Source organism: Orycteropus afer, unplaced genomic scaffold, assembly GCF_000298275.1.
Source record: "Orycteropus afer afer isolate SDZICR_OR568_19922 unplaced genomic scaffold, OryAfe1.0 scaffold00006, whole genome shotgun sequence".
In the NCBI taxonomy this organism is placed as follows: domain Eukaryota; kingdom Metazoa; phylum Chordata; class Mammalia; order Tubulidentata; family Orycteropodidae; genus Orycteropus; species Orycteropus afer.
In genome coordinates, this window is record NW_006921593.1 from 9888941 (window position 1) to 9906326 (window position 17386).

A 17386-nucleotide genomic window follows, 5' to 3' on the forward strand; every position below is an offset into this window, starting at 1 on the left:
TAGTGATACTGCCTCGGAAGCCCAAGGAGGGGTCGCTATGAGTCGGGTTTGACTCGACGGCACATAACAACAACAACAACAACCGAATCCCTTGTAACTGTGCTGCTACTTGTTTTTTGAGGGCAGTGGTTCCACAGTTCCTCTTCTGACTCTGGTTCTTACTCCAGGCCATTTTTCATTCCAATGCCATATTCATCTTCTGAAACACTTCTCTCTTCCACTGTTTCCTGGCTCAAAGACTCCAGTCAGTCCTTCGACCATTTAGATAAAACCTATATCCCTCAGTCTCATATTCAAATCTCTCTGCTGTTGGGGTTCTTATCTTCCCAATCTTCCCTTCCTTGGCACCCTGATTTAAATCTTTCTCTTTATATGGGGGATTCCTTACTGCCCAAAGCACACAGTCCCTAACTCGACCTTAATATTTAATATAACTATTTTCCAATTTATTAAGGTGTTCACCAAAAGTATCTAATGACTTAATAATACTCCACTATGTGAATAAATATGTCATCATTTATTTGGATATTCTATTTCATGTAGTCTTATGTTTGGATGCTAAATAGAACGTGATAGTAAACATTTTTTCTGTAAAAAATAAAAAAGCTTTTGTGGAGTTTTCTAGTTGTTTGAGGAGACTTCTGTGAATGATGAACACAGGTTGTTAAGCCTCCTTTAAACTGCTTTTCCCACCTTTGTACAACAGAACACTGCTTGCTCCTGCCCCATCCTCATAGTCATTGTTACACTTGACCCCACCGTTGCAGTCACTGTGTCAATCCACTTTGTTGAGGATCTTCCCCATTTTTCACTCTCTCTCTACTTCACCAAGCACGATGTCCTTCTCCTGGGACTGGCCCCTCCTGAGAATATGTCCAAAGTATGTCAGATGAAATCTAAGGAGCATTCTGGCTGTACTTCTTCTAAGACAGAGTTGTTCATTTTTGGGGCAGTCCATAGTATATTCAATATTCTTTGCCAACACCATAATCCAAAGGCATCAATTATTCTTCAGTCTTCCTTATTCATTGCCCAGCTTTCACAAATATTTTTTAAAAAAATTGCTAACTTTTTCTAGATGAGCCCTGGAGATGCAATGGTAAAATGCTTGGCCGCTAACTGAAACATTATTGGTTCAAACCCACACACTGGCTCCACAGGAGAAAGACCTGATAAGTTACTTCTCTGAAAATTACAGCCCAGAAAATGCCATGGGGCTGTTCTACTCTGTCACAGGGGGTCACTAAGAGTTGAAATCAACTCAATGCTACCTAACAATGACAACAACAACTTTTTAATATTAATTCATTTCTAATTTCTAGGATGGTGTTATTTGCAGCAGATTCCTTTAACAATTTGACTTAATACATGTTCTTAGAGGGCATATAAAGACTTGAAGTCAAAGTTTTTTATTCATTTATGTGCCTGAAATTGACTTTGGTTTCCTCACATACATTAACGTATGCTGTGTTTCCTTAATATTTCTTTCTTTTTTTTTTACTGTGGAAAAATGATTTAATACTTTGTTGTTGTTATGTGCCATCAAGTCGAACCCGACTCATAGTGACTCCTCCTTCGGTTTCCGAGGTAGTATGTCTACGGAAGTAGATTGCCCAACCTTCCTTCCGAGGAGTGGCTGGTGGGTTTGAACCACCAGCCTTCAGGTTAGCAGTCAAGTGCTTTGGCACTACGCTACCAGACCTCCTGCTTTAATACTTTAGAGTGATAAATTTTCTTTTACTTGCATACACAGTCAATACCCACAGAAGCAAAAAAAATCAAACATATTTATTACATTGGGAAAATCTGCAGCACAAGACTTCTTTAAAATGTTAAAAAGGGATTAGTCTCTTGAGGACTAAAGTGAGCCTGACCCAAGCCTGGTATTTTCCAACACTTCATATGTGTGTGAAAGCTGGACAATGAATTAGGAAGACCAAAGAAGAACTGATGCCTTTGAATTATGGTGTTGCCAAAGAATACTGAATATACTATAGACTTCCAGAAAAATGAATATATCTGTCTTGGAAGCAGTACAGCCAGAATGCTCCTTAGAGGGGAGAATGGTGAGACTTCATCTCACTTACTTTGGACATACTCTAAGGAAGGACTAATTTTGGGGAAGGATATCATCCTTGGTAAAGCAATGGGTCAGCAAAAAAGAGGAAGGGCCACAAGATGGACTGAAACAGTAGCTGCAACAATGGGCTCCAACGTAGCAATGGTTGTGAGGATGGTGCAGGACCAAGCAGCGTTTCCACTACACACGGGGTCCCGTCAGTCAGAACTGACTCTACGGTGCCTGATGCCACCATCACCACACTGGAACTTGCTTGTGCTTCCTTAATTCCCTATTTCTTTTTAAATTTAGAAACATAATCTCTGGGTATGATCAGAAATCGATGACTTTGTCTATAATATAATAGCCAAAGCTATGGGTGTGATTGGATTTGCATGTATGAAGAGAGTAAGAAATGTCTCTGTGAGGTCTGTGAGGATTCTGTTTCAAGATGGAAGACTTCTTTCTCACCAGTTTCCTTAATCCATTTGCTTCTTGTCTGTGGTATGATAATCAAATAATAATCAACTTTTGATTAGTTTGGTAAATCATTGTCTGTTCAAATATGTTCATTCCCTATTCTAATTAAAAACAGTTTATTGTCTTTTCTTTCAGCCCAAAGAAGAAAATATCCGTTGCTTACCTCTGCTTGACCATTTTGGCTTTGAATGTTTGCCCCATCAGTTGGTGAACAGATCTATTCAACAAGGATTCACTTTTAATATTCTCTGTGTGGGTAAGTGCCAGCCTCATCTGGATTACTGTTTCATCTGCCCCAACGTCCTTTTCACCGGGTCTTAAGCAACACAGTAATGGTGCTATCCATTTGAGACTGTGTCTGTATGTCTGTTTCGACCTTCTTAGCCATATTCCTTAAACAGTTTCTTCTTCACTGCTCTTCAAAATTTTGACATAGTTTATATGCAGGCATACCTCGCTTTATTGTGCTTCACAGACAGTGCACTTTTCACAAATGGAAGGTTTGTGGCAGCCCTGCGTCGAATGAGTCTGTTGGTGTTATTTTTCCAATAGCATGTGCTCACTCTGTGTCTCTCTGTCACATTTTGGTCATTCTCACAATATTTCAGACTTTTTCATCCTGTTATTGCATACTTCATAGACTACAGTATGGTGTCAACAAAACCTTCATCTGCACCAGAAAACCAAAAATTTTATGTGACTTGTTTGAATGCAATACTCACTGTATTGTGGGTATGGAACTGAACCCAGGGTATTTCTGAGGTATATGCCTGTATATATTTTTTCCCATTCTACATTATGCTAATGACGGAGGGAGCCAATCTAGGCATGGGTACTTTTAAGGACACCCTGATGTTAGAAGTATTTGGGACCCTTTAAATCAGTTTAAGAGTTCAGACAGTTGTTTCTTCTCAGCCAACAAATGTCTTTATGATGATGTGTCTATTACAGGGGAAACTGGAATTGGAAAATCAACACTGATAGACACATTGTTTAATACTAATTTTAAAGAACAAAAATCCTCGCATTTTTACTCACATGTTGGACTTAAAATTCACACCTATGAGCTCCAGGAAACTAATGTTCAGTTGAAATTAACTGTCGTGAAAACAGTGGGATATGGTGATCAAATAAACAAAGAAGCCAGGTTAGTATTTTCTTATTTTAACTAAATAAGCTTTTGCTATTTCAGAGAAGTTGCCTTCTTTATTCATGGACTTAGTTGTAATTATCTCCTAGTATTCTGTTTTTCTTGCGTAATATTCTCTTCTGATTACGAGACTGACACTTTGGTATCCAGCTGTCTGGTAGACTTACAAAATGTTGAAGAATTAACTATAGCAAGTTTGTTAATGTGCTTTCTGTTTATATTTCAGGTTGTTCCCATAGTTCCCCCCTGCTATGACGGGGACTTTTATTGAGGTTGTTCCCATAGATCCTCCCTGCTATGATGAGGACTTTTATTGAGGTTGTTCCCAATACATGGTTCAGAACATGGTAATTGCACTTGTGAAGGAAGCAACAAGAGAGTAGGAGGATTCTGTTTCAAGATGAAAGAGACATACACTCACTCCCATCAAGTCTATTCCGACTCAGAATGCCCCTAGAGGGCATAGTAGAACTGCTCCAAAGAGTTTCCAAGGCTGTAAATCTTTATGGAAGCAAAGCTCAAACCATACCCACTGCCTTGGACTTGATTCCAACTGAGAGTGCCCCTAGAGGACAGATTAGAACTGCCCCAGAGGGTTTCCAAGGTTGTAAATCTTTACAGAAGCAGACTGCCTTATCTTTCTCCTGCTGAGTGGCTGGTGGGTTCCAGTTGCCAACCTTTTGGTTAGCAGACAAATGCATTAACCACTATGGAACCAGAGCTCTTCAGAAGAGATATAACGAGTTTAAATGATGAAGAGTTGAATTGTGGCGAGAGGGAAAGGTTGCTGGTAAAAGATATTTAATTTATAATCAATAATATATTTCCCAAAGAACAGGAGAGCAAGGGGGTGAATTGGAGACATTGGTCTTAACTGAGGATAGAGATGACTCTTCAAATTAACAGTTGTTGTTATGTGCCGTCCAGTTGGACCCAACTCATAGCGACGTCTCCTTGGGTTTCCGAGGCAGTATCACTATGGAAGTAGATTGTCCAACCTTCCTTCCAAGGAGTGGCTGGTGGGTTTGAACCACCAGCCTTCTCATGAACGCAGGAATATTTGTAGATATCATTGTGATAAACTAATTTCTCAAATTATGTTATTCATCTGCTTATTAGGAAAGCAAGGAAAAAGGTGAGGATGTTGTTGTTCTTAGCTGTTGTTGAGTTGGTTCCAACCCATAGTGACCCCATGTACAACAGAGATTCAAAAGGCATAGAGAAGATTTGAAATATTTACAGAGCATGACCACAATTTGTCAGTCATAGGGCACTTTTTCATATGGCAGTGGTGGCTTGTGTATTGATGGAAGTTATGCAATTGGTATTTAAAATACCAGCAGGGTCACCCATGGTATACAAGTTTCAATGGCGCTTCTAGGAAGAAGGTGATCTACTTCCAAAACTCAGCCAATGAAAATGTTACAAATCACAACAGGACATTGTCCAATATAGTGTTAGTAGATAAGCCCCTTAGGTTGGAAGGCACTCAGCATACGACCGAGAAAGAGCTGCTTCTTCTCGAAGTAGACTCAACTTTGATGACCTGAAGGAGTAAAGCCTCCAGGACCTTCATTTGCTGCTGATTGAGAGCTGGCCAGTGAAAAAGGAAGACAGAAGAAACGGATTTGAATCGTGATGTTGGCGAAGAATACTGGCTATATTGTGACCTGCCAGAAGAGCTAACACATCAGTCTTAGAAGAAACACAATGGGAATGCTTCTTAAAAGTGAGGATGGAGAGACTTCAGCTTGCTGACTTTGGACCCGTCATCAGGAAAGACCAATCTCTAGAAAAGAACATATTTGGTAAAATAGAGGCTCAAGAAGAACAAGGGAAACCCTGTTGTGGATCAACACAATGGCGGCAACAATGGACTCAAATTTCACAATAATCATGAAGATGGCAAAGAACCATGTGACGTTTAGTTCTATCATACATGGTGTCATCATGAGTCAAAGTCAATTCAATGGCAGCTAACAACAACATACACAATGTAAATCACAGAGGTCTCATGGTTGATTTTGGGTTACTATTTGTATGCAAATATTATATACATTGTATTTTACAACTATGGAAAAATGTTTAGCATAGATATTAAGTGGTAATTACATGATGAAAATACAGGCTTCAGATTTGATTAATGTGTTATGCTAAATATGCAAATAATCATCTTTTTCAGTTACAAACCAATAGTTGACTACATAGATGCCCAGTTTGAGGCCTATCTCCAAGAAGAACTGAAGATTAAACGTTCTTATTTTAATTACCATGACTCTCGTATCCATGTGTGCCTCTACTTCATTTCACCGACTGGACATTCTTTAAAGTCACTGGATCTGTTAACCATGAAGAAGATTGACAGTAAGGTATGTTTTGTAAATCCATTACCCTTTAAAGATTCAATATTTATTTTGAGACAATAATATATCTAGAAGATCTTTTCATTGCAAGTATCTGTTATTTTTTAATGCGTGCATATATTGTTATTTTTTTCTGTTCATCTTTAATGCATTTTGATACATTTCAACTTTAGCTTATTTTCCAGAGAAATTTAATTTAAAATGATATCTGTTTGGAAAATGAGATTTATGTAAAAAAACATTAACAAAATTTTAATTCATTTTCTCCTGTGATTAAATGGTGTCTCAGATAATAGTTATTTGCCCATATTTTTGAAATTGAATTCACTATATGTAATACTATGTAAAAGGATACAGTTAAGATCAAATATTCAGTAATAATTTTAAAAAATGTGTGTTCATTTTAATAAGAAACCCTGTTTTTGAATTTCTGGATTTTTTTAATCAAAACATATATATATCAATATGTGTGTGTTCATACAGGGATATTTCATTTTATAGCACTTGCTTTATTGCTCTTCACAGATGCTACGATTTTTACAGATTGAAGCTTTGTGGCAACCCTGTACTGAGCAAGTCTCAGGGTGACATTTCTCCAGCAGCATGTGCTCTCTTTGTGTCTTTGTGTCATATTTTGGTCATTCTCACAATATTTCAAACTTTTTCATCATGACTATGAAAAAAAAAAAGAAACCTAATCCATTGTCATTGAGTCAATTCAACTCATAGCAACCCCCATTGAGTTTCCAAGCCTGTAAATATTTACAGAAGTCGATTTCTTCATCTTCATCCTATGGAGCAGCTGGTCGGTTTGAACCACTGACCTTCTGGTTTGCATCCAAATGCATTACTCTACCACCAATATAGGGTAAACATAACTTTTTGTGCACTGGGAAACCAAAATCTGTGTGAGTCACTTTATTGTGATATCACTTTATTGTGGTGGTCTGGACTTCTGAGGGGTGCCTGTACATATGTTACATATGTGAACTTGGGCTATCTCCCTGGTGATGCAAAATGGTTAACATGCTAACCAAAAGGTTGGGAATTCAAGTCCACCCAGAGACATCTTAGAAGAAAGGCCTTGGGGTCTACTTCTGAAAAATCAGCCACTAAGAACCCTCTGGAGCCCAGCTCTACTCTGACACCCATGGGGGTGCCATCAGTTGAAGATGACTCCATGGCAACTCCAAAACAAACACCAAACTCACTGCCATCGAGTTGATTCTGACTCATAGCGACCCCCATTGGGTTTCTAAGGTGGTAAATCTTTACAAAAGCAGATTGCTTCATTTTCCTTCCACAGAGTGGCTGGTGGGTTTGAACCACCAACCTTCTGGTTAGCAGTCAAATGGCTTAGGCATTGTGCCACCAGAGCTCTTTTCCATGGCAACTGGTTATCCGAAATTAATTCAGGTTTGTTGTTGTTGTTGCTGTTGTTTCTTTTAAAATGATTAATGACTAGGAGGTGTTTGCATGGAAATTTTCCGATTCTTATGTGTTAATGTCTTACCATCATTGGAGGATATCTTGTCCCACCTTTTTCAGAAATAAAGCCCCAAACATTTATGTGAGGCTGGAATCTGCCCCCATAGGGTTACGAAACCTTATTGTCAGAGATGGTAAGGCTTTGACTGCAAGAGCTATCGATTAACAGCAAATTCTCAAGGATGAGATTGTGTCTGTCTTCTTTCTTAATAGGTGAATATTGTACCACTGATTGCCAAAGCAGATACAATTTCGAAAAATGATTTGCAGAAGTTTAAGGCGAAGATAATGAATGAGTTGGCTGAAAACAGCATCCAGATCTACCAGTGCCCCGTCGATGATGAAACCATTGCTCAGATGAACTCCTCAATGAATGTAAATACCTGTATGTTCTGTCCAACAGGGATCCAGTCTCGTGTGCAAACAGAAATACAGTTTATAAGTAACAGTTTCTGATGAGCAGACTATAAACAGGCTAATGTTTTTTCAAAGTCCAGTGTGGGAAAATGTTTTATGTCCTTGATTTTGAAAAATGTCTGCTGAGAATTGCTTCTGAAAAGTATCTTTTTTTCTTCCCTCCTGTTCTGCAAATCAAATGGCACATTAATGAGCTTTGAATACACTTTAAGTGGGACTTTGCTTTTAACTGCTTTAGAAATATGTGTTTTTATTCTTTTACTTTAAAAATGGGAGACTTGACAGGCTCCCGTTGTTGTTGTGTGCCGTCGAGTCAGACCCGACTCATAGCAACCCCTCCTTGGGTTTTCGAGGCAGTATCACTGCGGAAGTAGATTGCCCAACCTTCCTTCCGAGGAGTGGCTGGCGGGTTTGAACCGCCAGCCTTCTGGTTAGCAGTCAAGTGCCTTAGGCACTATGCTACCAGAGTTCCTGTGGAAGACATTAGCATCCTAAAATCCTTTTAGTTAAGATCTTTCTAGCTGGGGATTCAAGCTGGCTCCCTCTTACCCAGTGTCTCAGTTGGAACTGTAATTCTTGTACATACTAAGTGTTCAAGTGACATTTTAAAAAACTCATCTTTTAATCTTGAGACAATTGCAGACTCACATGCAGTTGTAAAAATAATAGAGAGCGACCTACGTTCTGACCCAGTGTCTCCCTGTAGTAATGTCTTACAAAACTACTGTAAATTTCAATATATAACATCACATAATATCAGGAGGTTGACACTGATACAGTCAAGATACAGAACATTTCTGTCACCACAGGACCGCTCATGCTGTACTTCCTACCTCCCCCTCCGCCTCCTGAACCCCTAGCAACCACTACTTCATTCTCCATTTCCATAACTTTGTCACAGGGTTGCCCTTTTCACTCAGCAGGTTGCACTGCAGACTCATCCAGTGGGTACGTGTAATGATTGTTGGCATCTTTTTATTGCTGAGTCGTATTCCATGAAGGAGCTCTGGTGGCGTGGTGCCTAAGGCATCTGACTGCTAACCACTCCTCGTAAGGAAGGTTGGGCAATCTACTTCCGTAGTGATACCGCCTCGGAAACCCAAGGAGGGGTTGCCATGAGTCAGATCCGACTCCACAGCAGTGGGCTTTTTTTTTTTTTTTTTTTGAATATTCCACAAAATGGATACACCACCCAGGGATTAAATGAATTGCCCAGGGATAAATCACAGAAGGCAGGAAGGGACAGGAAAGAAGAACAAATGGATTTTGAAACAGATTTTCCCAGTTCAAGGAAAAAAAAAAAAAAAAAAGGACAAATAGGAACAGTAGACCGAGGGAGGAGGTAGGAAGAGTGCTATTACAATGTGGGGACTGAAATCAATGTCACAAATCAAAATGTGTATAAATTGTTGAATGGAAAACCAATGGTCTGTTTAACCTTGCACTTGTTGAAGGACATCGGGGTTGTTTCTTCTGGTTTGGGGCCTTTACAGATAAAGGCGCTCCAAACATTCGTGTACAGATTTTTTGTGTGTGGAAAATCTTTCCTCTTTGTACTCCCCGTGGCGGGCTGCCTTGCTTTGGGGTCTGTTCAGTAGATAGTTGTCGGTTGCCTGTGTGCCCTGTGTCTATGCCTGGAGAGGTCAGTTAGCTCATACTGACCACTATGTCTTAAAATCTGAGGCAGGGCGAGCTCCTGTTTGAGTGAATTGATGATAGTCTTTCTAACTGTTAGTGCAAGCGTAATGGTGTGAGGCAAGCTGATTAATACTTCTGTTACTTTCCAGGAACACTTCCCCTTGGCAGTGGTGGGGAGCATGGAGGAGGTGAAAGTTGGAAAAAGGATGGTCAGAGGCCGGCAGTACCCGTGGGGAGTTTTACAAGGTAAATATGAAGAGTGAGCAGGCTTGAGAAGGCTTCTGGTCAACATGCCATGGATGTCACCTTGTCTTCTCAAAGAAGGCATTTAACTTTCACTCTTGCTAAGCAGTAAACTGGGGGTGGTCTTGGTTCGGTGGTAGCTGTCTTGCCTTCCATGGGGGACATTCCCAGCCAGTGTCCCGTCTTTCAGGGGAGGTGGAAGTCTGTGTGGTGTTAGGCTTCAGCAGAGCTTCCAGACTAAGACAGAGCAGGAAGACGGACCAGATGATCTCCTTGAAATCAACCAACCGAAACCCCACAGATCACAACAGTCCAGTCCTCAACTGAACAGCAGTTTTGTTCCATTGTGTGTGGTGTCGTCACGAGTCAGAGGCTGGCACCACGGCACCTAATGACAGCAACAACAGCTGAAACCTAACAGCTACTGCTGATGAACACAGATTTGGTTTTCATTTGAGCTAAACTTTACTTTGACTAGGATTCATTCTCACAGGAGTTTGCTGGATACTTGAGGTCAAGATCCACAGAAGCCAGGCAGAGCCTCCTGGTTTACCTAAATGTGCCAGACACAAATGATCTCTCTCTGTGTGAACTTTGAACAAAACTGCCACATAAAGGTTAAACCTACTTAAACATGTTGTCAGAAGCCCTCGAGTCAGCCCCCAATTTGTGGTTACCCCATGCGTGACAGGACCTGTACGGTCTGCACTGGTTGGTTTTTTGGTTGGTCACCAGGCCTTTCTTCCTGGTCTGCTGAAGACTGGCAGCACTGCTCAGCATCAGAGAAACACACGTGCCTCCACTGACAGGTGGCAGCCGGGCTTAAGTGCCAGGTACATTGGTCAGGTACATGCACTGATTACTACCTAAGTTATAAAATATGTTTTAACTGATCATGAGAAAAAAGAATGACCAACTATTTCTACAACAAAGATATATGATTTACTTTTGATTCAGGATAATTGAAGGTGCTTTTATGGTGCACTGGTTAAAATGCTCAGATGCTAACCAAAAGGTTGACAATTGGAACTTATCAGTCATTCCATGGGAGAAATGGGACCAGTCTTCTTCTGTAAAGATCGACAGCCTTGGAAACCCTATGGGGCAGTTGTACTCTGTCCTCTAGGGTTGCTATGAGTTGGAATCGATTCTATGGCAGTGGATTTGGTTCTTGGCTTAATTGACGTTTCATGCTTAACATTTATATTATTTATCAGCATTATGAAGAGTTGGACTGTTGTTAATAGGCCATAATTTACTCTCTGGTTCATATTCTTGTGATGCTAATTATTGGGGAATGAATTCTCTTTACCTACATTGATTTCTAAGTGCTGTTGTTTTAAAAATTAACATATTAGAAAATTCTAAATTTGTGAAACATATTTAAAACTTAACATCATTTTATGCACCATACCCAAATGACCTGGTCCAAACATACTGTGCTGGGTCTTCTGGACATGGCAACCCCAGGAGAGGGCCATGGGAATTTCCTGGTTGGTTCTGAACACTGCCCAGTGCAGTCTCATAGATGGTGCTATACGGATAGCATGAATAAGCAGAGCATCCACCCTTGTAGATGACATTGATCTGTAGAACTTGCTTTAATGAGATTTTATTACAGACTTTGTCAGCATTCTGTGAAATAGCTTGAGGGTACTTTGTAAAATACTAATGAAAACCTATAGCGTATACTAATACAATGAATTATTTTGCTATTTCCTACTTCTTCATTGGAGCTCTGGTAGCATAGTGGCTAAGGCACTTGACTGCTAACCAGAAGGCTGGCAATTCAAACCCACCAGCCACTCCCCAGAAGGAAGGTTGGGCAATCTGCTTCCGTAGTGATACTGCTTCGGAAACCCAAGGAGGGGTCGCTATGAGTCGGGTCTGACTTGACGGCACATAACAACAACAAACAACAACAACTTCTTCATTGGCTTATAAATTTAAAGCACGTTTCCTGGCCCTTGGATAAATCTAAGGAGTCCTGGGGGCAAAGTGTCCGCCTTGGTTAAGTGCTTGCCTGCTAACCAAAAGGTCTGCAGTTGGAACTACCAGCGGGAAAAAGATGTGGTGACCTGCTTCTGTAAAGATTCATAACCTTGGAAACCCCTTACAACGTATGGGGTAGTTCTGCCCTGCCCTTTAGCGTCTCTTTGAGTTAGAATCGACTTGGCAGCAATGGAGTTTTGGGGTTTAAATCAATCTGCCTCTAGTGGGGATGCATAGTACAACCACAGCTGCATGGTAAGAGAATTGTAGCTACTCGTCAGACTGGACATTTAGCTGTTTTATGATTTTAAACGTGTCTCTCATGAGTTTTTTCATTCATGCATTCTCACTGAGTGCCAGGAATTCACCGTTGAGTGTTGCTGCTTTTCTGTTTCTCTGACCAGTGGAGAATGAAAGTCACTGTGACTTTGTTAAGCTCCGGGACATGCTCCTGTGTACCAACATGGAGGACTTGAAAGAGCAGACCCACACCAGGCACTATGAGCAGTATCGGTGCTACAGGCTGAGGAAGATGGGCTTTACAGATGTGGGTCCAGACAACCAGCCTATCAGGTGAGGAGGGCCTCACGAGGATGTCCAGATGGGTCATCTGGAAACTCCTGGGGCCCCGAGAGAGGATCATTTGGGAACAAGAGTCACTGTACTTCTCACATCCTGGCCATCCTGGGTTTTAGTATGTTTTAAATCCTCTTGCAACTTCAGTGGAGATAGTTAATGATGATCAAACCAAAACCAAACTATAAAACGGGACTAATAGTAGTAATGGTAGCATCAGAACCTGTCTAACCTCAGAGGGAATAATGACCAGGATCAGCCCAAAGCTGATTACCATGAGATGGAGGTCAGACATAGCTCCACTTGTCAACCTGACACCAGCTGTCCCTCCCACGGCATTCTCCACTTCTCTTCTGGGTTCAGTAATCCATTGCAACGGCCAGGCAGAACTCACAGACTGTACTTACAGTTAAGTGGTTTATTAAGGAAGTAACAGGGACAACTCAGGATCACGATCAGGAACCATATGGGCAAAGTCTTCCTTCTTCAGTGGAGGCTTCTGCTCAGCTCCCTGAGGACAGGCTCCTATTGGCCCCCTTAGGATAGGTTACCATAGGTCCCTGTTGGCCCTCCCTGTTGGCCCTGCTGTCTGTCACTGCCTTCAGTGTCTCTGTCTTCAGTGTTACAGCCTTTCAGGAAATTGTTACAGATCTTTTAAGGAATATCCTCTCCTCTGTCTCTTTACTTTTCCTTGTACTTCTTGTTGCTTCTCTTCCTGCTTCTTTCCGTCTCAAAAGCTTCTGTGGGGATTAGCTGCTTATATACACAATTCCTTGTATTTTCAAGGCATAGCCCCTCCCAGAGAGAGGGCACAAACTGACCAATCCCCTCTCAGTAGGCCACAGACGCTTCATATGCACATAGGCTATAGTTACCTCATTTGCATATGGAGCTCTGGTGGTGCAGTGCCTGAGGGGTTTGACTACTAACCTGAAGGTTGGTGGCTTACACCCACCAGCTGCTCTGAGGAAGAAAAGTAGGGCAATCTACTTCCCTAAAGATTTACCACCTTGGACAGCCAATGGGGGTCATTATGAGTCAGAATTGATTGGATGGTAGTGGGTTTTTGTTTGTTACCTCATTTGCATAGTATATTGACCAATCCCTGCAAAGTGCAATACCAACCATGAGCAGGCTACAAACCAGGACCAGACAAAAAGTATCAAAACCAAGTTATTTACAGCTTACCCAGGAAATATCAATCAACCTAGACAAATGTAACAAACCCTCTGGTGTAGAAAATTTAGGGCAAAGGTAACGCCTCAGAGCTTATGGGTAAAAACCTCTCGAGCTGTTTTTCCAAAGAACCAGAGCAAAAGGCCACATAAGGGTCTCATTTGACCACACAGATCCATCGCTGTTCAGTTGATTCTAACTCATAGCGACCCTACTAGGACCCGGCAGAACTGCCCCATAGGGTTTCCAAGGCTATACATCTTTACTGGAAGCAGACTACCACAGTTTCCTCCTGCAGAACAAACCAACCTTTGGTTAGCAGCCAAGCACTTAACCATTGCACCACTAGGGCTCCTTAACATAATGACCGGGATCATTGATTTCTCTCTAAGCTGAAATGTGTATCCTGGAGAAAGATTATTTTATTTTTATATTTATATGCAAAAGACTCAGTGTTTCAAAATTCTAATATTCTGTATATATACTGTGTATATATAGAAATAGTAGTAATATACTTTTATTATTATGTATAATGCAGTAGATGATTCTTGGTGTAGCTAACTGTCATGCTGACCCTGTGGACCACTGAACAGAATAATGCTGGTCCTACATCGTTTTCATCATCAGTTGTGGGTTGAGCATTGTGACCTATAAAGTTTTCGCTAGCTGATTTCTGGAAGCAGAACCCAGACCTTTCTCCCTCCTCCGTTAGTCTGAAAGCTCTGTTGAAACCTGTTCACGTCATCACAACACACACACCTCCATGGACAGGTGGTGGCTTCCACTGACAGGTAGTGGCCTCCACTGACAGGTGGTGGCTGCCGAGGAAGTATACTGGCTGGGCATCAAAGCTGGGTCTCTCACTTGGAAGCTACAAATTCTACCAGTGAACCCCCACTGTCCCCATTTATACTATTGGGGAGCCCTGTGGCACAATGGTTAAGTGCTTGATTGTTAACTGAAAGGTTGGAGGTTCAAACCCAACCAATTACATCTTGGGAAAAAGACCTTGTGATCAGCTTCTGTAAAGATTACAGCCTAGAAAACCCCATGGGGTAGTTCTACTTTGTCACATTGGGCCACTATGATTCAAAACCAACTCAACAGCACCTAACTACAACAACATATATGCTATGAGTTTAAATATAAACCCACTGCCATCAAGATGATTCTGACTCATAGTGACTCCCGTTGGCTTTCCAAGACTATAAATCTTTATGGAAGTAGATTGCCTCACCTTCCTCCCATGGAGCAGCTGGTGGGTTTGAACCACCAACCTGCTGATTAGCAGCCAAATGCCTTACCCACTATACCACTAGAGCTCCTTATTTTAAATATAGCACCTTATTTACATCTTACGATATAGAACTTCCGTATGTTTTGTTGCTACACATGAGAAAATATTGGTAAGTGTTTTTATATAAGACCTAATATACACTATAAGGAGCTCTGGTAGTACAGTGCCTAAGGCTTTGACTGCTAACCGGAAGGTTGAGGGTTTAAACCCACCAGCTGCTCCCCGGAAGGAAGACAGGGCAATCTACTTGCGTAAAGATTTACTGCCTTGGAAACACAATGAGGGTCCCTATGAGTGGAAATCGACTCGATAGCAATGGTTTTTAATATACGATAGATATGTATTTGTGCATGCTTATTAGCATTTTAAGGAGCCTGGTGGTGCAGCGGTCCAGCACTTGGCTGCTAACCAAAAGGTTGGTGCTTTGAACCCATGAGGTGGTTTGAACCCACCAGCCATTCTGTGGGAGAAAGACAAAGTAGTCAGCTTTCGTAAAGACTGACAGCTTGGAAACTCTATGGAGATGGTTGTACTCTGTCCTCTAGAGGTGCTGTGAGTCAGAATCGATTCTATGGTAACGAGTTTGATTTTGGTTTGGTTTATTAGCATTTTAATATGACAGTATTAAAAATGTCTTTTTAGTTTTCAAGAGATCTATGAAGCCAAACGACAAGAGTTCCACGAGCAGTGTCAGAGGGAAGAAGAACAACTGAAACAGAGATTTATGCAGCGGATAAAGGAGAAAGAAGCCACATTTAAAGAAGCTGAAAAGGAGGCAAGTCCTTCTGCTTGATGTAATTTGCATACAACTTTTGGTGTCCTATTCAATTGTAGCATAGTGCCTAAGGCACTTGACTGCTCACCAGAAGGCTGGCGGTTCAAACCCACCAGCCACTCCTCGGAAGGAAGGTTGGGCAATCCTACTTCCGTAGTGATACTGCCTCGGAAACCCAAGGAGGGGTCGCTATGAGTCGGGGTCGACTCGACGGCACATAACAACAACAACAACAACAATTCAATTGGGTAGGAGCTCAGGTAGCTAGTGCCTAAGGCACCTGACTGCTAACCAGAAGGAAGGCTGGGCAATCTACTTCCTTAGAGATACTGCCTCAGAAACCCAAGGAGGGGTCACTATGAGTCAGAGACGACTAGATGGCACATAACAACAACAACAACAGGGAAAACCAGATGTTTTTAATATGGTGTTTTGTGCCTCCTTGTAGGTTTTATTGATTTGATTCAAGCATTTTTGAATCAAAAAAGTTAAATTAAATCACTAAAGAAATTCTGTGTCTGCATTGCACATGAATTTTTTAGATGGTTGCTAAAACGAGGCTCTACTGTGATGACTTGCGTGTGCTTGTTGTTTTTGTTATTGTTATATGCCATCGCCCTCGAGTGAGTGTGCTTGGTAACTGATAAAAACAACTAGGATAATCCTAGGAATGTGATACCATGCTGTGCCATTAATCACAATCGCGTAAAAGCAGCCCCAAATTACAGACACATTCCATTCCTAAATCTGTCTTTAAGTTGAATTTGTAACAGTTAACTATGGTTCATTTCTAGATATACTAAAACATCTTTAACATAATAATATAGTAACAATAATGTTTTGATGTGCATCATAAAGTAAGCACCCAGTTATTATGAACTCTTGAATGTACCTTCAATTTTTAATGTAACTGGCTTTCTGGGGGTTAGTTCATACCTATAGGTTTTATGTAAATCAGATGTTCATAACTCGGGGACTGCCTGTGTTTGAATCCTAGCTGCAGGACAAATTTGAGCATCTTAAAAGAGTCCAACAAGAGGAGACACTGAAGCTTGAAGAAGAGAGAAGAAAACTGGATGAAGAAATAATAGAATTTTATAAAATGAGAGCAGCCTCTGAGTCACTGCAGACCCAGACTTGCAGCAACGTGAAGAAGGACAAAGAGAGGAAGAAGTAACGGAAGCCTCTCCTCTCATCCGGTCTGGTTCAGAGCCCATCACTCTGGTCCCAACTTCCTGGGAGATTAGCTCCACAGATTTAACTCTGCACCAAATTCTTACGCTTTTTAAGAGGCTGTTTGCATAGGATGCCTCTCCCCTAACAGGAATGTGATTGCCTTGAGGGCAGGCACCTGGTGCATCTCGTTCACTATTCTATCTCAGCGCTTAAAAACTAGTACCAAGTTGGCACTCAATAAATATTGCCAAAACGAATAAATAAATAAACTTAGAGAAATACATTAACAACAAAACAAAACAAAAAAGAACCCCAGTTGGTGCTGAATAGACTTTGTGTCCCAGGAGAACTGTGTTCCCTGGGGCTGTCAATGGCTGACTTCTCAGAAGCAGATTGCCAGGCCTTTCTTCTGAGGCCCTCTGGGCAGACAGGAACCATCAAGCTTTTTCATAGCACTGGAGTGCATTCATCCTTTGCAGGGACTCCACAGTGTAAAAGGTTCGGTTAGATGGGAAGCCCTGGGGGGACTGGCTAGGTGCTGGGCTGCTAACCAAAA

The 17386-nt window shown here is 41.3% G+C and overlaps 1 protein-coding gene across 1 annotated transcript in view; it reads left to right on the forward strand.

The window, feature by feature from the left end:
* The window catches only part of SEPTIN14 (septin 14), a 21154-nt gene extending 4323 nt beyond the window's left edge, over positions 1–16831 (forward strand). The window contains exons 2-9 of the mRNA XM_007940795.1: positions 2675–2795; positions 3491–3686; positions 5872–6058; positions 7754–7915; positions 9745–9841; positions 12235–12403; positions 15522–15654; positions 16652–16831. Of these exons, the coding sequence (XP_007938986.1) occupies positions 2675–2795; positions 3491–3686; positions 5872–6058; positions 7754–7915; positions 9745–9841; positions 12235–12403; positions 15522–15654; positions 16652–16831 (1245 nt within the window). The remainder of the gene's footprint in view (positions 1–2674; positions 2796–3490; positions 3687–5871; positions 6059–7753; positions 7916–9744; positions 9842–12234; positions 12404–15521; positions 15655–16651) is intronic.
* Positions 16832–17386: the final 555 nt, after the last annotated feature.